The 24,365-nt window shown below is 46.2% G+C and overlaps 1 protein-coding gene across 1 annotated transcript; it reads left to right on the top strand.

Moving 5' to 3' along the window:
• Positions 1–842: 842 nt before the first annotated feature.
• Positions 843–23,568, top strand: Zbtb8a (zinc finger and BTB domain containing 8A). Its single transcript, XM_057784187.1, is given in 8 exon segments — positions 843–1,208; positions 8,417–8,510; positions 13,523–14,343; positions 16,225–16,394; positions 22,948–22,972; positions 22,975–23,005; positions 23,007–23,137; positions 23,140–23,568. Coding segments are annotated over 6 exon segments (1,311 nt in total). The 5' UTR covers positions 843–1,208; positions 8,417–8,510; position 13,523; the 3' UTR covers positions 23,274–23,568.
• The last annotated feature ends 797 nt before the right edge of the window (positions 23,569–24,365 follow it).

Consider the following 24,365-nt stretch of genomic DNA (forward strand, 5'->3'; position numbering starts at 1 on the left):
CAATGGGTGTTAGCAGAACTGCACATTCAGCAATGCTGATCACTAATAATTTTCTCTTTTGGAGAAACGGTTTCAGTACGTTCCTCTGGCTGTCCTGGAACTCACCACCGTGGAAGACTGGGGTGGCTTCCAGCTGGAGAGATCTGCCCGCCTCTGTCTCCCAGAGTGTTGGGATTAAAGGCTTGCTAATGGTTTTCAAACAAGTTTCCATTATCTCAAAAGGTGAGGAAACGCATCTACATCACAAAGCTTCCCCTGGAGTGAACAGGTGTGACGTTCAGAGATGACTGAATGACAAGAGGAAACCACAGACACCAGAACCTGACAGCCGGACAAGAGCTTGGGAAAAGAACCCCTCAAAAACTGGCAACCAATATGAGGAATAACAAAACTAATTTAGTTTATAGAATTTATGCTGGTGTAGAGGGAAAATTCAGCGATTTACTGTTATAGAAAATGCATAACCTGATGTTTGCGGCCTAAATATTTGGGACATGTCCGGAGAGAAGCTTGATATTCGATCAACTTTTGTACTGGAAAGTACAAATCCTTCTGTTTTTACTAGTTTTATATCAAGAATCATGTTCTCGGGATCTCAGCCTCTCTGGGCTTGCCTTTTCAAATGGCCTGCCGGGGACCTACGAAGGTTTCTAAAAGGCTAGAATAAGTCCTTCGACTAAAGGGGAAATGTTGTGGAAATTTCTTCCATTTGACGTTGCTAAACTTAAGTACAATAATGTCACATGTACTTATACAGTAATTGCGGGCACGCCTAAGTCCCTCCCTCTCTCCTTAAACCAATATCCCCACATCTTAGAAATCCAGCCCTTCTGCCCTCCGGAGGCGCCTTTCCCAACGTAAAGTACAATTTTAAAATTTAAGCTCCCGACTAAAAGAATGATCCGCAGTCAACTGCTAGGGAATCTGGGCGCCCCAGTGCCTGCGGAGGGTGCAGCCGGGTGTGGGCAAGGGCAGGGGGAGTGGGCGAAGCTGCTGGTTGGTGCCTGAAATCTGTGCGTTGCCCCTTTAATTGTGTCCTCAGCCCTCGGGCGTTTCTGTCCAACGCCCACGTCAGCAAATACCTTTTGTTTCTCCCACGTTGGGGCTACTTGTTTTAGGGCGCACAGCCTCGGCTTCGGAAGGGGGTGCTTCCCCCACTGGGAACCGGGAATTGCTCCGCAGCGCGCACGAGCGGTCAGAGCCCCGCGGTAAGTGGCTGCACGGGCGCGGGCGGGCGGAGGGCGGCCGGGGCGTCGGGGCTGCGGGCCGGGCCCGAGAGCCTGGCGGAGGGCGGCGGGGCCGCCGGGGTGCACCCCGGGGATGCGACCGTAGCCCGTGCGCGGGGCGACGCAGGGGCGGCCGGGCGCCATTTGCAGCCGGGGGCGCAGAGCGGCGGCTCCGAGGGCCGGCGACGGCCACAAAGGAGGCGCGGGCGGCGGCGGCCCCAGGCGCGGCTGCGGGACAATGGCTGCGCCGTCGCCGCCCGCGCCCGCCCCGCCGCCCGCCCCGGCCGGGCCCCGGGAAAGGCGGGAAGGCGCCGGAGCCTCCTGGCGGCGGCGGTGGGGAGGCGGCGCCACGAAGTCGGGCGTGTCCGCAGCCGTCGGGCGCCGCGGCGGGGGAGGGGCGCGGGGCGCTGCAGCCCGGCGTCCTCATTCCGCCCTCCACCCTTTCGCTTTCAATCACGACGCCACGGTTCCGGGCTTAGAACCGAGGGCAGAAGTATGGAGCCCCAGCTGGCTCCCGGGAGAATGTCCCTGGCATCTCCCACCTGGCGACACTGTCTGCTTTGGTCCCTTCGCGTCTGGCGCGCTTACTCGCCCTTGACCGTACGGTTAGCTGTATTCCTCGCTTTTTCCGAGACGTGTTTGGAATGGGATTCACACCTAGCGGGCACCCAACCGCACACGCGCTAACACCTAGAAGTCTTTATATTTGCAGGACTCTAGTAAATGAAGTGGTTTCACTTTCATGAAATAGTTCACTTAATTTCTTCCCAGACGACTACCAGTTCGGTCTGTTTATTCTACCTGACGAAGGAAAGACTCTAAGCACAGAGTTTCACTCCTAGGCAGGAAGCAGCCCCAGGAGCAGTCTCCAAGTACTAAAAAATCTTCACTGATCTTTATCACTTAAATCTAACTGCTATTTGCCTATTTATTTTTTGTTTTAAACTGGACTCAGGCTAGCCTTGACATTGATACTCTTCCTTCCACCTTGTGAGTGTTGGGATGAACTAGCCGAATTTAACTCCTTCAATGGCATTCAAAGAGGTTGGTCTAAGGTTAGTTTTTTTTTTTTTTTTTCTTCGAGACAGGGTTTCTCTGTGGTTTTGGAGCCTGTCCTGGAACTAGCTCTTGTAGACCAGGCTGGCCTCGAACTCACAGAGATCCGCCTGCCTCTGCCTCCCAAGTGCTGGGATTAAAGGCGTGCGCCGCCACCACCGCCCGGCTGTTAGTTGTTTTTTTTTTTTTTATTCTCCCTGATTTTTATTTATTTATTTTTTGAAGACAGGTCCCATGTACCCCGTGCTGGCCCACAATCTATGTAGTTTATGATGGCCTTGGACTTCTGATTCTCCTGCAGCCACCTGCCGAGTGCTGGGATTACAGGCATAGAACTCCACAGCTGGTACTGTTCTGTGCTCAAATTGAACCCAGGGCTTCATACATATTACACAGGTGCTCTACCACTGAGCCATCTGCCCAACCCTCTCCAAGCTTTAAATGCTTCTTCACATCTTACCAAAAAGCCAAAGGCCCATAAAGCCTTTAAGTCTCCAAGGCCTTATAGGAATTTGGCTCACTGTGTGTATGTGTGCACACACACACATGTATGTTTTGCCGGGTTGAATTCAGGGCCTTGCACATGCTAGGCAAATGTTCTACTGTTGAGATACACTCCCAGATCCTTACCTTTTTTTTTTTTTTTTTCCCAGTTTCTCTCTGTTGCCTTACCTGCCCTGGAACTTGGTCTGTAGACCAGGCTGGTCTCAAACTCAAAGATCCGCCTGTCTCTGCCTCTGGAGTGCTGGGACTAAAGGTGTGCACCACCACCTCCTAGCCTCATTTTAAAAATTAATTTTATTTTGAGATGAGGGTTTTCTGAGTGGCCTAGGGATGCCTTGGACTTTCTTCTTCTTGCCTCAGCCACCCGAGTCAGGAGCACATATACTACAGGTGGTCTGCTCTCCCCACCGGTTCTCCATGGTCCAGCCTTACTTGTTCCCCTTCAGGGCCTTTGCACCTGCTCTTAGCTTTGCCTGGAGTAGTCTTCTTTCTGATACTTGAACATCACTCAAATGAAATGAGGTGTTTTTTTTTTTAAAATATTTATTTATTTAGTATACAATATATGCCTTCAGGCCAGAAGAGGGCACCTGACCTCATTATAGATGGTTGTGAGCCACCATGTGGTTGCTGGGAATTGAATAGCAGGCAATGCTCTTAACCACTGAGCCATCTCTCCAACCCCGAGGTGGTTTTTTTTTCAACTATAGTTTTGAGTCTCTCTTTTTTTAAGTTTTAAATGGGTGTTTTGCCCGTTTGTGAACCAAGTGCATGCCTGGTACCAGACGAGGGTGCTGGATCCCCTTGGATGGGAGTTGCACGTGGTTATGAGCCTCCTTGTGGGTGCAGGGGAGCGAATCCAGGTCCTCTGGAGAAACAGTGCTCTTGACCACAGCCCGCACTTTTAACCACTGGGCCATCTCCCTAGCTGTTAAATGTGGGTTTTGTGTTGTTTTCCCCTTGAGGCAGGGCTTCTCTGTGTAGCCTTGGTTGTCCTGGAACTCACTCTGTAGACCAGGCTGCTCTCAAACTCAGAGATCTGACTGCTTCTGATTCCCGAGTGCTGGGATCAAAGGTGTGCACCAGCAAATGTTCTTATATTTAGTGCTAAGATTTCCTGTTTTAGACCCTGTAGCCCATACATGCTGCTAAAACAAATTATCTGGGACTGGGTAACACATAAGGAAGAAATACTGCTGGGTGGCAGGTGCACTCCTTTAATCCCAGCAGAGGCAGGAGTTCGAGGTCAACCTGGTCTACAGAACAAGTTCCAGGACAGCCAGGGCTACAGAGAGAAACCCTGTATTCGAAAAACAAAACAAGAACGAATATTTATTCTCACACTTGTAGATGCCTGGAAGTCCATGATTAGGTGTTGACAGTGCCCTTGCAGATGAAGGGTGCTCCCTGCTCCAGGACTGTACCTGTCCCTACGTTCACCATGAGGTCAACTCCGTGTCCTCATTAGTAAGATGGATAGAAGGATGAAGAGGGGCCAGACCCACTTTTCCGAATCTCTCTCTCTCTCTTTTTTTTTTTTTTTTTTTTTGTTGGTTTTTTCGAGACAGGGTTTCTCTGTGGCTTTGGAGCCTGTCCTGGAATTAGCTCTGTAGACCAGGCTGGTCTCTCGAACTCACAGAGATCTGCCTGCCTCTGCCTCCCGAGTGCTGGGATTAAAGGCGTGTGCCACCATCGCCCGGCGATCTCTCTCTTTTTTTTAAAGATTTTCTTTATTATGTATACAATACAATGTGCTGCCCCCATGTATGACTGCAGGCCAGAAAAGGGCACCATATCTCATTGTAGATGATTGTGAGCCACCATGTGGTTGCTGGGACTTGAACTCAGGACCTCTTGAAGAATAGTCAGCATCCTTAACCTCTGAGCCATCTTTCCAGCCCTCCGAATCTCTTCATAAGGATGCTGATCCCATCCATGAGGGCAGGGCCCCTGTGGCCTGATGATCCCCTAAAAGCTCCTCTTAATACTCCCCCTCCGAGAATTAACTTTCAGCATGAACTTTGGAGGAGACGCAGCCTTCTCCAGCACGGCTCTTAAGAGGGACTTAATTCTGAATCTTCCCAGAACTACATCCTCTGAAGAGTACAATCACAATTCAAAGAACACAATTGCCGTTCCAGTTAGCTCAAATTTAGGAGCCAGGGATTTTTGGTAAGACCAACACACTAAGGTCTAGGTAAGTGGTTCTCAACCTGGGGCCGCAAAGCCCAGAGGGGTCGAATATTAGACATCCTGCATATCAGATATTTCCATTATGGCTCATAGCAGCAGCAAAATTACAGTTATGAAGTGGCTTCGGAAGTCATCTTATGGTTGGGGTCACAACACGGGGAACTGTATTAAAGGGTCGCAGCATCAGGAAGGTCAAGAGTCTCTGCTCTGGGTCAATGCTGTGTACAGAATCAGGCTTTACTTGTTACCCAAATCTGCATGGCTTTTTTTTTCTATTCCAAAGACCTTCAAACTTAATGATTCCAAATATATGTAATTGTCTTTTCCCACCACCTTTTAAAATGGGAATTTTGACTTCTGTAATCTTCTTCGGGACTCCTATAGATATTTAGCGCAGAGATATTGCAAATGTCCCATTTGACTTTTGGATAGGCCCTGAGTTAGTCTAACTTGCTGATACAACTTGTAAGATCAGTTTACTGAAAAAGGAAAATCTGGAAGTCAGTATCCATGCCTGTGGCATAGTCCTGTATGCAGAAAATAAGCCTTTTTTCATATAGGATGCTATTTGCCATTGTGAAGTATGCTAAATGGTATCAAGTTGTTAAGGAGCCAGTTTACTGAGCACTTCCTGAAGGGACCAGCACACAGCCGGATGCTCCTTCCCAGACCCTGGATTAGGCACAGACCACACACCAAACACCTATTTTCTTTTTTGTTTTCTTTTTTTAAAAATAATTTATTATGGCCGGGCGGTGGTGGCGCACGCCTTTAATCCCAGCACTCGGGAGGCAGAGACAGGCGGATCTCTGTGAGTTCGAGACCAGCCTGGTCTACAAGAGCTAGTTCCAGGACAGGCTCCAAAACCACAGAGAAACCCTGTCTCAAAAAACCAAAAAAAAAAAAAAAAATTTATTATTTTTATTTTATGTGCATTGGTGTTTTGCCTGCATGGATGTCTCTGTGAAGGTGTCAGATCTTGGCGTTATAGACAGTTGTGAGCTGCCATGTGCGTGGTAGGAATTGAACCTGGGTCTTCCGCAAGAGCAGTCAGTGCACTGTAAACCGCTAAGCCATCTCTCCAGGCCCCCCCCCACACACCTATTTTCATAGAGAGATCCTTGATTAAGCAGGGAAGAAAAGTGGTTGATTTCTGACCCAGGCAGAAAAGAGCAGCAAAGGACCTTGCAGATGTGGTTTTTAGGAGGCAAGAAAGGGCCGGTCTGTCTGAAAATGGACTGGGGTGCATTGGTCTGTTTTCTCAGGCCATGTTAATTACAATAGCCAAAAGAGACTCATTTTTTGTTTTTTCCAAGACAGCGTTTCCCTGTGTAGCAACCCTGGATGTCCTGGAAGTAGCTCTGTAGACCACACTGGCCTTGAACTCAGAGATCCACCTGCTTCTGCCTCCTGAGTGCTAGGATTAAAGGCGACCACCACATTGGTGTTTTGCCTATATGTCTGTGTGAGGGTGTCAGAGCCCTTGGAAATGGAGTTATAGACAGTTGTGAGCTGTCATGTGGATGCTGGGAATTGAACCCCAGTCCTCTGGAAGAACAGCTATTTTTTTCTAGTCATTTCTCTTGTGCCTTAGTTTCTTACAGCAGCTGTGAACCTCCTGAGGTAGGTGTTGGGAACCGAGCTTGGGTCCTCTTGAATAGCAGCAAGTGCACGCCCATCCTGTGAGCCATCTCCCCAGCCCTGACTTCTGATTTTCATGCTTGAAAAACTTATTGGAAAATATAATACACTAATTATTGGAGGCCAGGGAGACAATTCTGAAGGTGAAGACATTTGCCACACTTGATGGCCTGAATTTGATCCCTGGAGCTCCCTGGATGCAGCAGAGAGTCTATTCCCTCATTGTCTTCTCACCTTCAGACGCCCACTATGGGGTGTGCACATGGGAAACACAAACACAATAACAAATGATTGTAATTTAAAAATTACAAAAAAGACCTGCTGTAATGTGTATGTTTGTGTGTGTGTGTTTGTTTGTTTGTTTTAAAAGATCATTATAACTGGATCACAATTGGAAGCTAGCCTGGGCTACATAGTAAGATTATCCAACCAGGCGATGGTGGTGCAAGCCTTTAATCCCAGCAGAGGCAGGCCGATCTCTGAGTTCGAGGCCAGCCTGGTCTACAGAGTGAGTTCCAGAATAGCCAACTCTACATGGATAAACCCTGTCTCAAAAACAAGAACCAAACAAGAATTACAATTGTTAACATAATGTCTACATTACTGAGATTCATGATATTTGCATACATGTATAACCCATGCGCTGTCTTGACAGCCATGAAAGCTTCCTTAAACATGTCTGCCGGCATTAACAGTCCAGCCGTGGGAAGATGGTTCCACCTCATTTCTGCCTTGAAGCTCTCATAAAAGATTTGATATTACACGGGGGATGGTGCATGGTGTGGGGGGGAGACTAACTGCAAAGAAGTCTGGGAAATGTGCTTTTTAGTTTCTCTTAAGGACGTTCTAGAGGTGTCTGAGTATGTGTTAGCGTGGAACTTGGTGATTGTCCCCCCAAAATGACATGTCATCAGCATGTAAAAACTGTGTGGGACACAATCTAGGCTTAGAAATCTGTTCTCTCTGATAGCTTAGAATTCACTTTTGCTGGTCACAGCAGAGACCATGACTGTGCCCCTAAATCACCCTGATGATCCCAAAAGCTGTCAGAGTAACTGTTCTCCTAGCTTGTTAGGACTGGCTAACAGATGAGCTTTCCCTGTGCTTGGGAGGGAACATGTGCCTGTAATCTAATACTGTGGAGGCTGAGGCAGGAGGATCAAAGATGGGAAGCCCATTTGGGCTTCATGATGTCGCAACCAACAGACAGTAAAACCAGTTGTTCTCCAGCTTCTCAGTTTTGTTCACATTTTCCAGCCTGCTGCATTAGTCGCCAATGTTTCCTAAACTTCTTTTGTAGCCAGTTTATTATTTTTTTGAGGCAAGGTCTAAGGCAGTCCTCGGGCTCAGTAAATAGCCAAGGCTAGCCTTGAACCCCTGATCCTCCTGTTACCCTGTTCCGAGTGTTAGGATTCAGGTGTGTTCTACCCTGCACTAAAGCAGGTTAATTTATTTACCAAGGAATCCAAAACATCAAAGCTATTGTTGTTGTTTTGTCTTTTAGAGACAGGATTTCTCTGTGGCACTGGCTGTCCTGGAAGTACCTCTGTAGCCCAGGCTAGCCTCAAACTCATGGAGATCCCCCTGCCTCTGCCTCCTAATGCTGGGATTAAAGGCATGGGCCACCATTGCCACTGGCCAAAGCTATTTTTTAAAACTAATGATCTGTGCCAAATTATCTATTTTTACATGCTGAACACTGATGCCTAAACTATCAATAAATAATTAAGTACCTTACAAGATTACATCTCTTATTACAAAAGCTCACTCTGTGTGTCTCTCCTTTCTCTCCACAGACACAGCTCCTTTTGTGACGTCTTTGACTTAGAGTCTTTCATCTTTGCCCTTCAGTAGTCTTCAGGTGTCAAGACTAGCATCTGCACATTCCAGGTATGAGAAACCTGTAGACTGAGACTGTTCATTTCCCGGTTACCCAGACCCGAATGATCACACAGAAAATATATTAATTACAACACTGTTTGGCCAATATCTCAAGCATATTCCTGGATCACTCTTATATCTTAAATTAACCCATTTCTATTATTTTATATTTTACCACGAGGCTCATGCTTTGTTACCTCTTGCTTCTTGGGCAGCTACATGGTGTCTCTCTGACTCTGCCGACTCTCTATATCTCTGGCTATATTCTGCCCTGCAATGGGCCGAAGCAGCTTCTTTATTAACCAATGGTAATAAAACATATTCACAGTATACAGAGGGGAGTCTCACATCAGAAACCATTGCTTTGGTACTGGAGGTTGGCCTTGGGTGTTCTACCAAGGAGCTCCATCCTCACCAAATGTGAAAAGTTTAAGTCTTTTACCTCATTAATATAAATATTAATTCTATATATCAGTAAAATACAATTTCTATTTTACATGTATCCATGTTTTGCCTGTATGTATGTCTATGTACTGCATGCATGTAGAGGCCAGAAGAGGACTTTGTATCCCTTGGAACTAAAGTAACGGATGGTTGTGAGCCATCCTGTGACTGCTGGGAATTGAATTAGGGTCCTCTGGAAAAGCAGCGGTGCTCTTATCATCTGAGCCATTTCTCCAGCCCCCATAGTTATAACTGACATTATACCTCATCTAAACACATACACAGCCAGATGGTAATAACAGTGTAGCAGCAGCACACGCTGTTAGTCCCAGCTCTCAGGAGGCAGAAGCAGGCGGATCTCTGAGTGAGACCAGCCTGGTCTACAGAATGAGTTCCTTGATGGCCAGAGCTATACAAAGAAACCTAGTCTCAAAACACACACAAAAAAATCAGCCGGGCAGTGATGGTGCACACCTTTAATCCCAACACTCAGGAAGCAGAGGCAGGTGGATCTTTGTGAGTTTGGGGCCAGCCTGGTCTACAGAACAAGTTCCAGGACAGGCTCCAAAGCATGTATAAAAAGCAGAATTTCAGCCAGGCTGTGGTGGCGCATGCCTTTAATCCCAGCACTCGGGAGGCAGAGGCAGGAAGATCTCTGTGAGTTCGAGACCAGCCTGGTCTACAAGAGCTAGTTCCAGGTCAGGCTCCAAAGCTGCAGAGAAACCCTGTCTTGGAAAAAAAAAAAAGCAGAATTTCACAACTATGCACTTTATATGTTACAGAATGCATTTATTGTTTCATACTCCCTGTGTAAAGTATTCAGCATTCTGATCTTGGTTCGTTGTTTCTGCTCACTTACTGTTAATTTTCTTCTTGTGTACACTTGTGCTTGTTTGTGTATGAGTGTGGGCGTGTGGAGGTTGGAGGACAGCTTAGGTGTTGGTTCTCAGTGGCCACCTTGTTTGAGGCAGGGTCTCTTGTTTGCTGCCTCTCTATGCCGGGCTGGCCAGCCCCCACATTCCTGTGGTGTCTTTGGTCCCTGCGTCCCATCTCACCAAGGCAGCACTTGGATTGTCACTGGGGAAACCGGGATTCCCATTTGCATCCTTAGTCTCCTTAATAGAATAGTTTTAAAATAGGTTCAGAAGGAAGCTGGAGGACCATTTCATTAGAGCTGGAAAGAAAAACAACAGGGCAAGCAAGCTGTAAATCTTGGCAGCTGCCAGGGGGAGGGAAATGGAGAGGGGAGAGAGGTGGATAGATGATGATAGGTAGACAGCCAGACAGACAGACAGACAGGAGTTATACAGGCAGGCTTGGCAGTGCTGTGTGCTGGAGGCTCTGCAGCCCACTCCATCGAGATTGGGATAAGCCCATGATCTCAATAAGGGGATAATCATTCCTCCCGTCTGCTTAGCGTGTCTTCTGGTGAATCTGCTTTCCTGGGGAATGATCTCCTACCCAGGTGATGAATAGTCCAGCTGGGTTAACCCTCAGGGGAAGAGACAAGAGTATAATATTCCAGTCTTTAGAGCATATCAGAATGCCATAGTTCTGCTCATATTTTATTCTTTTGACTAGGAGCAAATAGTTTTCCCTTAATGGATCTCAAAACCCTGATAGCTCCATTTTACCCTATAGTTTTTTAAATCCTAAGAAGGGACAAAATAATGCTTCTGTTTGTCACATTACCAGGGGTCCAAGGGAGCCCTGGAAGGCGAGAAATCCACCCACAGTGCCCTCTGGTCTGGACAGAACCAAGAAGATTTTACACTTCTCCTATCCCTAAACTGCTTGGCCTATGTCTAGCTCTTGTTCTCATCAGGATTACAGATGTGCACCACGACGTCAGGATTTCTGTGGGTTCTGGGGGTCAGAACATAGGTCTTCATACTTCTGTGAGAAGTTCTTTCTATTCCAGCTGTCTCCAAGCCTTCTATACTGTCAAAACTTTAATGTTTTTCCTTGAAAATTTCCTCCATGTATACATGTATCTTGGCCATATCACTGCCCATTCCCCACCCCTAGCTTCCCCAACTTCACATCCTCCTTCTCCAACTCCCACCCTTCTTCATAACCCGCTGAATCCAGTTAATGTTGGTCATATGCACACAAGCGTGAGGTCATTCATTGGCTAACAGACAACCTATCAGTGGGCCGCAACCTCCCTCCCCCAGTAGCCATGGACAGCTGTGTGCCAATGCCTCCTCAGTGAAGGCTGGGGCTCGTGAGCACCACACTGCTGTGAGTCCATGTCCAGTCTTTTCATGTCCAGAGGACAGCACTCCATTGCACTCCTCCCATCCTCTGGCTCCTGCAATTCTCTCTCCCTTTTCCACTGAACCTTGGGGGTAGGGTTGAGTAGATGTGCCATTTAGGCCTGAATATTCACAATCATGTATTCTACACACTTTGACTAGTTATGAGTCTCTGCATTAACTGTTGCCCACTAGAAAAAAAGCTCCTCATGCCAGACAGTGGTGGCGCACGCCTTTTATCCCAGCACTCAGGAGGCAGAGGCGGGCGGATCCATGTGAATTGGAGCCCAGCCTGGTCTACAGATCGAGTTCCAGGACAGCCAGGGCTACACAGGGCTATACAGGGAGACCTTGTCTCAGAGGGGAAAATGTTGTAGTGATATTTCATTTGTATTTTATTTTATTTTATTTTTTTGGGGGGAGTTTTTTTAAAAATATTTATTTATTATGTATACAATGTTCTGTGTATGCCTGCAGGCCAGAAGAGGGCACCAGACCTCATTACAGATGGTTGTGAGCCACCATGTGGTTGCTGGGAATTGAACTCAGGACCTTTGGAAGAGCAGGCAATGCTCTTAACCGCTGAGCCATCTCTCCAGCCCCTCATTTGTATTTTAATAAATAAAGCTTGCCTGAAGATTGGAGGATAAAACAGCCCCACTGGTCAGCCTTATAGAACAGGCAATGGTAACATACACCTTTAATCCTAGTAGTCACACTAGTTTGTCATAGAAAGCAGTCAGTAGTAGTGCACACCTTTAATCCCAGTCCTAGAGATGGGAGGAGACAGCTCTCAGTCTCATTCTGAGATTTCTGGAGGCAGGATTGCCATTTCGGACTGAGGTAGAGGTAAGAGCCAGTGGCTAGCTCTTTTGCTTTCCTGACCTTCAGGTTGAATCCCAATCTGTCTCTGGGTTTTTATTAATCATGCTACAGAATGTTTAGATTTATTCTTAGGAATTTGGGCTGGAGATAAACATGTGAAAGCTAACAATGGAATTGAGGCAGGCAGCACAGGGACTGATTTAGTACCCAGGGGCTCCACTTTTTTTTTTTCTTTTCTTTTCAGTACAGAGTTTCTCTGTGTCGCCCTGGCTGTCATCGAAATCACTTTGTAGACCAGGCTAGCCTTAAACTCAGAGATCCACCTGCCTCTGCTTCCAGAATGCTGTGATTAAAATCATATTCCACCTCTGTCCGGTAACCCCCCCCCCAACCACTGCCCAGCCAACCCCCGCAATACTGTCCGGCCGACCCCCCCCCAACCACTGCCCAGCCGACCCCCCCTCTTACAATGCACCTGGTAGCCTAGCGTGTTCACCCTGCATCCACCTGCAGAGCTGCACTTATGCCTCTCTCTAGGCAGCAGAACAGGTTCTCCAGACAACTGCGTCAAGCTCCTGGTAACTGGGTAAAAGTCCTCATGCATTATGGGAAATTGCTCTGCCGGGAAGCTGCATCCCCGGCTATCTTCTTTACTTTCTGTTTTGGGGCATTCTCTCCTAAGTGTCCCAGGCTAGCTTAGAATGGTCCCCAGAAGGGTGCTGAGAATTCCTCGTGGTCACAGCCCGACTTAATGGAACGAGGCAGTGTATCCCAGGCGCAAGCATGTCTACCTCAGAAGCTAAGATCTCTGTAGAGACAGCAGAAGCTGTGTAGATCGCAAGGAAAAGGGAACGCAGACTCCACTGCTGCTTTTACTTTTGCTTCGTGTTTTGTTGGTGCTGGAGACTGAACCGGGGAACTCTCCCATGGTACTATGTACCTGTAGCCGGATTTTTCTGTCTCCAGACTGATTAGGATGTGTAAACCCTTTCCTTCCCAAATGGAAAACAAAGTCCCTGTTAACAGAAACTGCGAACATGACATTAATGAGCATTGGCAGATACTCTTCGGGGCTAGCCTGAACCCTCCACTACAGTTAATGAGCATTGGCAGATACTCTTTGGGGCTAGCCTGAACTCTCCACTACAGTTAATGAGCATTGGCAGATACTCTTCGGGGCTAGCCTGAACCCTTCGCTACAGTGATACTTTATTTATGTTTTATTTTGAGATGATCTTGCAAGTTTTCCAGGCTGAGACCTGAACCCTCTCTGTAGCTCAAGTGGGCCTTGATCCTCCTGCCTCACCTTCTGAGTAGCAGGGACTACGTACGGGCCAGCGCAGCAGATCCTGTGGACCCCACTATCTTCTGTGTCTTGGGGACTGTGTTCTTAAGAAGGAACAGGTTTAGATGGGGAGTCTTCTGAGTCCTGTTTTCTCGCGTGCCATTCCTCTCTGGTAATCGCATGTCGCTCCTCTCCAGTAACCCCTGCAGAATGGAGATCTCCTCCCACCAATCACACCTCCTGCAGCAACTGAACGAGCAACGCAGGCAAGACGTGTTCTGTGACTGCAGTATTCTCGTGGAAGGCAAGGTCTTCAAAGCGCATCGAAATGTCTTGTTTGCTAGCAGCGGCTACTTTAAGATGCTGCTGTCCCAGAGCTCAAAGGAGACGAGTCAGCCAGCCACAGCCACGTTTCAGACCTTCTCCCCGGACACCTTCACAGTTATCCTGGACTTTGTCTACTCTGGCAAACTCTCTCTTACCGGACAGAATGTCATAGAGGTGATGTCTGCTGCGAGCTTCCTTCAGATGACTGATGTCATTAGTGTATGCAAGACTTTCATTAAATCTTCCTTGGACATCAGTGAGAAAGAAAAGGATCGCTATTTCAGCCTCTCAGATAAGGACAGCAGCTCGAATGGTGTGGACCGCCCCTCTTTCTATAGTAGCAGCTGGCAGGAGGAAAGTGCATCTCCCCGTTCTCACCTGAGCCCAGACCAAGGCCCGAGCACAGTAAGTGGGAAGCTGTGGCCCACGTACAGTTACCACGCTGCGCCCCAAAGGAATGCTCAGCAGCCGTTGGCCAGTGAACACAGGAAGGATGCCATTAAAAAGACCAAGCACTTGAGACTGTCGCAACCTTCTCAGCCTGTTCATCTTAAGTCGGGGAAAGCAGAAGCTCGGGCGTCCGATTCCTCCAGCCACGTTTCCCAGTCTGAAGAGCAAGTACAGATTGACGCTGAAGTAGACTCTGCTCCCGCTGGCTTCCAGTACAGCCAAGGGTCTGACGTCACATCCAGGAGCTTTCCAGGTACCCAGAAGAGCTTAAGTCCCTCCCCAGACCCAAACATCCTTAGTTTTAGGTGCCACGGCAGTTGAACCAAGTGATTTTTTTAGAGATTTATTTTTTTACATTTACTTGTGTGTGCGACACATGTGTGTGTGTGTGTGTGTGTATGTATGATGCCCACAGAGGCTAGAAAAGCATATTAGATGCCCTGGACTTGGAATTACAGATTGTTGTGAGCCTCCTGACATGAGTGCTGGAAACCAAACTCTGGTCCACTGGAAAAGCACCTCATTTTTTTTTTTTGGTTTTTCGAGACAGGGTTTCTCTGTGGTTTTGGAGCCTGTCCTGGAAGCACCTCATTTTTTTTTAGAGTCATATTTTTTTTACTCAAATTTACTTCATAGGACATGAATTTAAAATGTTTAATTCAAAATATAATACTGAGTACATTTAATGACAGTCAAAAGAGTAGAGTAATCAGATTATATACATACACACATGCACACACACACACAAAGAAGAAAAAGGAAAAAATGCCTGACAACGTCTTGAGGTAGCAACACACTTTTGCATGACTTAGCCCTGGATTCTGTCTCCAGCCTGACAACAAAAAGCATTAACAAGTGGATAAGAAGATGGCAGGAGTATGGAAAGTACAAGCAGAAGAAAGCAAGCTCTTATAGCTGGGTGTGGTAGCTCACACACATAATCCTGGTACTGGGACACTGAGGCAGGATGCTCACTCTGAGCGCTGGGCCAGCCTGAGCTACTCCGTGAGACCCTGTCCTGAGAAGCAAAGCAAGCCCTTGTTGAGATGGCTCACTTGCCACCAAGCCTGAGGCCTTGAATTCCACCCCCGGGGTCCACACAGCCGAAGGAGAAAAGCAAGTGGCGTGGCGACTCCTGCAAGTTTTCCTGACTTCCACTCCTCAGTTTGGCAACCTGTGCACCAACATGTAACTTACACGCACGCACGTGCACACATCACAAATAAGTAAATAAATATAATCTTTAAAAATCTAAAAAAAAAAAGAAATAGGGATTGGAGGTTTACTTCAGTGGTAGAGCACTTGCCTAGCAATTCAAAGGCCCTGGGTTTGGTCCTCAGCGGGGAAGGTGGGGTATCTTTTAAACGTGATGGCACACACTTTTAATCTTTGTACTTGAGAGGCAGAGGCAGATGAATCTCTGTGAGTTTGAAGTCAGTCAGGACTGACAGTGAGAACCTGTCTCTAATAAACAAACCAACAAATTCCTTCTTAAAAATGAATTGCTAGCTGGGTGATTGTGGCCTTTAATCCCCACACTCAGGAGGCAGAGACAGGAGGATCTCTGTGAGTTCAAGGCCAGCATGGTCTATAAAGTGAGTTCTAGGACAGTCAGAGCTATTACACAGAGAAATCCTGTCTCGAAAACCCAAATAAATAAATAAACAAATAATGAATTGCTGAGGCCAGGTGGTGGTGACCCACATCGTTAATCCCAGCACTTGGGAGGCAGAAGCAGGTGGATCTCTGAGTTCGAGGCCAGCCTGGTCTACAGATCGAGTTCTAGGACAGCCAGGGCTGCACAGAGAAACCCTGTCTTGAAATGCTTCCTACCCCAAAATTTCATTAATTAAAAAAATTAATTGCTTTATTTTTGGCTTGTGTGTATAGATTTACAGTCTGGTATTACCTTTTTTTCCCATTTAAAATCTAACGTGGAGTAAAATGATAAGGATAGTAATCTAAATGTACCTGGTCTTTGTATTCAGGTTACTCATGGGTGCCCAGGATGGTTAACTCAAGTTGTTTGTCCTTGTCCCTCACAAGATTGGGCTCACCAGCGTCTTTGGATCCCTTACACTAACAGAAGTGTTCCTATGGTCTCTGAATGATCTAATTCAACTGTCTCTGACAGATGATCTGCCCAGGCTGCGATTCAAGTGCCCATACTGCACGCATGTTGTGAAGCGGAAAGCAGACCTCAAACGCCACCTGCGCTGCCATACAGGAGAGAGGCCCTACCCGTGCCAAGCTTGTGGGAAACGCTTTAGCAGGCTGGACCATCTGAGCAGCCATTTCCGAACAGTATGTAGATGAGTTTTCATCATTCTGCTTCCTGTAAAGTCTGTGCACTTACCTGCTTTGCTTTTCTATCTCTCCCAATTCTCTCTCTCTTTTCCCGTTCTGGTCCTGGGGAATTAAACACTGCATCATGCAGCTAAACAAGCTCTCTACCACTGAGTTACACCCCCGCCTCTCATTTATCTACTTAAGTAATGGAAATTGGGGGTGGGGTGGTGACTCGCTTGGGTCCCCAGCACCCACATAGAAAATAATCCAGGGGTGGTAACGCACACATGTAATTCTAGCCCTGGGACAGTAAAGAGCAGAGGCTCCTGGGAGCACCTTGATAGCTACTCTTGCTAAATCAGTGAACTCCAGTTTAAGTTAAAGACTCTTTTGTTAAAAAAAAAAAAAAAAAATAGAAGCCGGGCGATGGTGGCGCACGCCTTTAATCCCAGCACTCGGGAGGCAGAGGCAGGTGGATCTCTGTGAGTTCGAGACCAGCCTGGTCTACAGAGCTAGTTCCAGGACAGGCTCCAAAGCCACAGAGAAACCCTGTCTCGAAAAACCAAAAAAAAAAAAAAAAAATAGGTAGAGGGTCTGGGGAGGTGGCTCAGAGGTGATGAGCACTGGCTGCTCTTCCAGCTTCCAGAGGTCTTGGGTTTGGTTCCCAGTACCCACAGTGGCAATTCACAAGCATCTGTAACTCTACATTACAGGGGATCTGACACCCTTTTCTGTACTCCATGGGTACCAGGCGCGTGCAGACAAAACACTCTTATACACATAGTAAATAAATAATCTTCTAAAATATAAGGTAAGGAAGACATGGAACATCAACCTCCACATGTATGTCCCGCACATACAGGTACACACAGCACACAGCCCCCGTCTAAATTCATGGGAGAAAGCCTCTCCTGCAACTCCACCACACCAAGCACTCTTGGTCCAGTGAGATGGCTCAGCGGGTAAAAGTCCTTGCTTCACGATCCAAGTTTGGTTCCCAGAACCCAGAGGAACCCCACAGTTATCCTCAGCTAGCACACGTGGACCGTGGCACACACATTCTCAAACACACATTCACAGACACACATGCGTACAAGTGATAAGATTTAAAAAAAAGAATGATTCCAGAGATACTATTTTTGTTTTGTAAAGAAATGCATAGATTTATATAAAGTTATATAAAAAAATTATTCTGTGACTCACTGGGTAAAGACACTTCTGTCACACCCGAGAACTCACTTTAATTCCAGGGACTCACATGGTGGAAAGAGAGAACCAATTATTTATTTTTTTTATTTGTTCTTGTTTTTCAAGACAGAGTTTCTCTTTGTAACAGCCCTGGCCTGGCTTGGCCTGGAACTTGCTCTGTAGACCAGGCTGACCTCAAATGTACAGCAATCCACCTGCCTCTCCATCCCGAGTGCTGGGATTAAAGGCTTGTGCCACCACTGTCCAGCTTTTTTTTTTTTTTGAGAGCCAATTCTTGAAAGCCATCCTGTGACCTTTACATGTGCACTGTGACCCACATGTACACAGAGATGCACACTAAATAAAGTATAAACACAATCACTGGTCTTGACCTCAGCGAGGACTACCAGTCTCTGCCTCCAGGATTAAAGGTGTGCACCATCACACCCTGCACATATATATGTGTGTATATATATGTGTGTGTGTATATATATATATAATTTATTATATATTAATAATTTTATTCTCCTTTGAGACCTTGAAGTAGGAGATATTCTTTTGGCGCTATTTTCTTTTTATATTTCTATTTTAGTTCATATCAAATCTCATCTGCTTTGGTATATTTCTCTGCTGGGAGACAAACCTGGACAGATGTTCTAAGTGTAAGGTCAGAAGCACTGTTTATCCAGATGCTCAGCATCCACTGTTGATAACCAAAACATGCTGGGACCTCTGTCGGGCTGAGCCCGGTCTGCCTCCACTATACCTTCTTTCTAGTCTGGATCAACTTCTCCCAAGTCTCCTAAGGGAAGTAAGAAGGGCAATTGACACTGCCAGTCAGGGACTGTCAGGAAGTACTGTTTGGTGCTCCGTGCCTCATGGTTTAATAAGGTATAACAATGGACTGGGTGTAGCTCATTCCTCTAATCCCAGTACTCGTGAGGCTAAAGCAGGGGGATCACTATGAGTTTGAGGCCAGCCTGGTCTACAGAGTAAATTCCAGGCCAGCCTGAGCTACAGTGTAAAAGACCTTGTCTCAAAAAAAATAATAAAATAAAATAAATCCAAACTAGGGCCAGGGATTGACTGAGTTGGTAAAAGTGCTTGCTGTGTGAGCATAGAACCTGAGTTCAGTTCAGGCCCTGGGACCTCTCAGAGACAGCTACAAGGCCACAGCAGCCAGGAGAGACCCTGCCTCAAACAAGACAGAAGGGAAAGACTGACACCAGAGGTGGTCTCTGACATCCACGCACTCTGACACGTGACATGCACACACACAGGAATACACATGCACAATAAATAATAAAAGGAGATGGCTCAGTGGTTAAGAGTACATAATACCAGCGGGGCATGGTGGTACACCCTTTTAGTCCCAGCAGAGACGGGCAGATCTCTGGGTTCGAGGCCAGCCTGGTCTCCAGAGCAGATTCCAGGACAGCCAGGGCTACACAGAGAAACCCTGTCTCAAAAAACCCAAAGGAAAAACAAAAGTACATAGTACTCTTACAGAGGATTGCACAGCCCACAACCATCTATAATTCTATCCAAGGGAGCCAGTACCCTCTTCTGACCTTCGTGGACACCCACACATGTGTCATATACTCATACACACACACATACACAAAGAAAAACGAACCTTTTATTTATGTATATGCAAATATATATTAAAATATATACTAAAATACAATTTCATGAAAGTACCAGCTACCAAAAATTCTTCTTTGATCTCCACCTGCCTCCCATGGCACTCATGTAATCACACGGTCACACATACATCATGTAATCACCACCACCACCAACAGCCTTTTAAGAGGGGCATAGAGGGGCATGCCTGAAATCTATTTATTATATATCTCCCGAGATTTTCTTCTGTGCATTTCTCTTACATGCTGTTATGTCACCTGTGTTCCTTAGTGAATAGCTACCTTTCCATTGCAGGAAAATTTGATTGATTGATTGATTGATTGATTGATTGAGCGCGCAGTTCAGTTCTGATTCTCCCATACTCCCCATCAAATATCTTTACAGCTGGTTGGTCTGAGCCAGAGTCAAGTCTATCTCATTGCTAAAACCCATAAGTGTATTTTAATCTAGCATGATTTCCCTCCCACTCACACCCTCCTGCCTCATAACACTGGATTGTTGAAAATACTAAGCCATTTATTTTACAGAATATCCTACCTCGGAGTTTGCTAGCTCTACACAGTGCTATTTAGCTCGTTCTTTTACCAGCCTGCATTTTTATGTACTGAAGTTTCATCCTTAATGGATTCAAATAAAGCACTTTTGGCCAGAACACATCAAGGCCAATGTCTATCTCACGCATCACGTAGGAAACACTAACTGGAGGACTGGTCACTCGTGAGCACACCTTGCTCACTTTGCTGGGATGCTGGTACCATGTACACACCTCTGCACACTCACAGGTGCTGCCTTTGCTGGGAAAGAATCTTGGGGAACTGATCTGATATCTGCAGCTGTCCATTTCCCCCTCAGTCATTTACTTAAATGGTATTTTCAGAGCAAAGGGTGAATGTAGGGATGGCAAGAGTACTCGGTGGATGAAATGCTCGCTGTGCCAATCCAAGCAGCTACACAATGGGCCAGGTGTACACATCCTTTTTATTTTTTCCTGTCCTGGAACTAGCTCTTGTAGACCAGGCTGGCCTCAAACTCACAGAGATCTGCCTGCCTATGCCTCCCAAGTCCTGGGATTAAAGGCATGTACCACCACCGCCTGGCTATACACAGCCTTTAAAACTTATTTTAGGGGGGCTGGAGAGATGGCTCAGCTGTTGAGAGCATTGCCTGCTCTTCAAGAGGACCTAAGTTCAATTCCCAGCAACCACATGGTGGTTCACAACCATGTGTAATGAGACCTGGCGCCCTCTTCTGGCCTGCAGGCACACATGCAGGAAGAATACTGTATACATAATAAATAAAGCTTAAAAAGTTATTTTTAATGTCCAGTCTCCTCCCCCCTCCCCTGTGTGTGTATCTATCTGTGTATCTGTGTATGGGTTTGTACACATGGGTGCCGTGCTCATGGAGGCCAGAAGAGGGAGTCAGATTCTCGAGAATCTGGAGATACAGGCAGTTGTGCATTGTCCAATGTGGCTGCTAGGAACTGAACTCAGTCAGATCCTTTGGAAGAGCAGTATGTCCTCCTAAACACAGAGCCAATCTCTCCAATCTTCACTAAATAAATACATAATTTTTAAAAATATGTATGAGTGTTTGTCTGCATATATGTAAGTGCATTGCATACTTATGCCTAATGCCCACAGAAGCCAGAGAGGGTCCTGGGTCTCCTGAACTGAACTTTTGGATGGTTGCAAGTCACCAGGTAGATGCTGAGAATTGAACCCAGGTTCTGTGGAAGAGCAGCCAGTGTTTTTAACTGCTGACTCATCTCGAGCACCCATCTAATTTTTTGGGGTTTTGTTTTGTTTCAGTCAGGGTTTCTTTGTGTATCCCTGACTGTCCTGGAACTCACTCTTGTAGACCAGGCTGTCCTCAAACTCAGAAATCCACCTGCCTCTGCCTCCCAACTGCCAGCTGCCCATCTAACTTTTTAACCAAAGTATCTCATGACCAATAAGTCAGTTGATCCTCTCTTTCAGCCTTATGGGTAGCATCCCCATTAATGTAAAGAAGCAGGCAGGGATAACTGTCTGATGTGTGGAAGAACTATGGTCTTGATTTTTTAAACCTCTCTCCATTCAGAGTAGTCAGGTTCCCCTCTGTGTGGATAACACTTTTCTCTGCTCAGTATTTTTTTTAAATATTTATTTATTATATATACAATATTCTGTCTGTGTGTATATCTGTAGGCCAGAAGAGGGTACCAGACCCCCATTACAGATGGTTGTGAGCTACCATGTGGTTGCTGGAATTGAACTCAGGACCTTTGGAAGAGCAGGCAATGCTCTAACCGCTGAGCCATCTCTCCAGCCCCTCTGCTCAGTATTTTGAACGACAGTTTGAAACTGGTTTATCATGTTTAAATTTGTTCTGAGACACTTAGTTAATAAATGACAAGGACGTGGCCAAGCCAGGATAAGGAGCTGAGCCTTCTTTCCCCAGTGTGATCTACTTCCTAGCCAGGATCAGGACCAGAGCCTTCTAACCCAGTGTGGTCCACTTCCTAGCCAGGATCAGGACCTGAGCTTAACCCCCACCCCCAATGTGGTTCACTTCCCAGCCAACCTTTTATTAACAAAAATAACCAGTGATCATTGCAGAAATGTTAGTAAATTTAATACTTGGGATTATATTTTTCTTTCTCTAGTAAAAAAAAAAGTACACAAAATAAATTTTGGGTTTTTTTGTTTGCTTGATCTCTAAGTTAAACTATATAAAGAGTCTTTAGAACAGGGTCAATGAGGTAGCTCAGCAGTAAACAGCACTTGTTCCACAAACCCTGGTCTTCTGTGTTCAATCCCAGATCCTACATTGAGGAGGAAGGAGAGAACTGCACAGCCCCCTCCCCCATACACTCAATAACAACAACAGTAGTTTTTCAGCTCAGCAGTGGTGGCACACGCCTTTAATCTCAGCACTCCGGAAGCAGAGGCAGGTGGATCTCTTTGACTTTGAGGCCAACCTGGTCTACAGAGTGAGTTCCAGAACAGTCAGGATACTCAGAGAAACCCTGTCGTGAAAAATAAAGATAAAGCCGGGCGGTGGTGGCGCACGCCTTTAATCCCAGCACTCGGGAGGCAGAGGCAGGCGGATTTCTGTGAGTTGAGGCCAGCCTGGTCTACAAGAGCTACTTCCAGGACAGGAACCAAAACCTACGGAGAAACTCTGTCTCGAAAAATAAAAAAAAAAAAAGAAAAGAAAGATAAAATGAGAACAAAGGTTCTTTAAAGTCCTTAAAACAGCACATGACACAAGCCAGGCCATAGTGGTGCATGCCTTTAATCCTAGCACTCAGAGATAGAGGCAGGCAGATCTCAGTGAGTTTGAGGTCAGCCTGGTCTACAAGAGCTATTTCCAGGACAGTTGGGGCTGTTACACAGAGAAACCCTGTCTCAAAAAACAAACAAAAAAAAGATCAGCACATGACACATAGTATTTAGAACTTTCATACTGGGAAGAACCCCCTCTTCACATGTCAAAATACTCTTGGTTAATGAATGTGTAGGTATTTGATAGTAATAAGAAAGCATTACAGCCATTATTTGGAGAAAGCTGATATGTGATGTGTCTATGGTGTACACGTGTCACTGACACTTGGGAGCTTTTCTGATAATTAGGTGTCAACATGAATTTAAATGCATGCTTTGAACATCTTAAGTGTATGAACTGGTTCCTAAAATAGCAAACTAACCACTTTTAAAAATTTTATTTAATGACTGCTTAAATCTCTACGCAGATCCACCAGGCATGCAAACTTATCTGCAGAAATGCAAACGCCATGTGACTGACCTCACAGAAAGTGGTCCAGGAGGGAACCAGGCGCTACAGACTGTGTAACGAGTGCCTGGCTGAAGTCGGCATCGACAGCCTCCCTGTGGATCTGGAAGCCGAGCAACATTGCGTGTCCCCCGCGGACGGAGATAAGGATTCCGATGGCATCTGAGTGAGGAGAACAGATCCTACGTGGAGATTGTAGAGGACGGGTCTGCCGATCTGGTCATAAAACAAGTTGAAGACAGTGAGGAGGAGGAGGAAAAGGAAATCAAACCCAACATCAGGTAGCCTGCAGTTTACAAGGACATCTGTTATCTCTCCGTGGGCGGAGCCTGGTGGATGGATTTTTCCTGCTGGCTTGGAAGTGACCTAATGTGACTTGCATGCTTCCGAATAGGTCACTGTATCCATTTTGAACTCTGTCGCTCTGAAATACATCGCTGCTCTGGGAAGACCTTGCTTGCACTGGCATGACGATGATCAGTTACCCTTTGTTACTGTGCGGATGCCATTTCTTTAAATATTGGAAAATCTATTTAGCAAACTTTTCTGAGTAAATATTTTAAATAAACCTATCACAACACTTTAATACAATCTTCTATCACATTTTTTTGTATTCATGTTTGGGGGAGGCGGGCAGGTGCTAGGACATGTATGGGAGCCGAAGAGAATTTGTAGGAGTTGGTTCTCTCCTACCATGTAGGATGGAATTCCAGTCATCAGGCTTGGTGGCAGGGCCCCTCACCCTCACCCGCCAATAAACTCGCCTGCAAAATGTTAACGCATTTTAAACCTGAATCTCATAAGGAACCAAATAAGACTGAATTTGGGAGTCTGGCTACCCAACAGGAAATTTATTAAAAACTTCAAGTCTAGGGGCTTGGAGAGATGGCCAAGCAGTTAAGAGCACTAGCTCTTCAAAGGACACATGTTCGATTCCTAGCATGGCAGGTCACAACCATCTGTAACTCTAGTTCCAGGGGATCTGGCACCTACTTCTGACCTCCATGGGCACCAGGTACTCAAGTGGTATACTGATATACATATAGATAAAACATAAAGCTAATTTTTTTTCTGAGCTAGTGAGTTCTTTTTTTTTTTTTTTTTTTGAATTTTTCAAGACAGGGTTTCTCCGTAGCTTTCTGGTTCCTGTCCTGGCACTAGCTCTGTAGACCAGGCTGGCCTCAAACTCACAGAGATCCACCTACCTGCTTCTGCTTCCCAAATGCTGGGATTAAAGGCATGTGCCACCACCACCTGGCTCATAGTTGAATTTTTTTTGTCATAAAATTAATATTACTCGCTGGGCACACCTTTAATCCCAGCACTCAGGAGGCAGAGGCAGGTGAATTTCTGAGTTCAAGGTCAGTCATGTCTAAG

The sequence above is a fragment of the Chionomys nivalis genome, chromosome 11 (genome assembly GCF_950005125.1).
Source record: "Chionomys nivalis chromosome 11, mChiNiv1.1, whole genome shotgun sequence".
NCBI lineage: Eukaryota > Metazoa > Chordata > Mammalia > Rodentia > Cricetidae > Chionomys > Chionomys nivalis.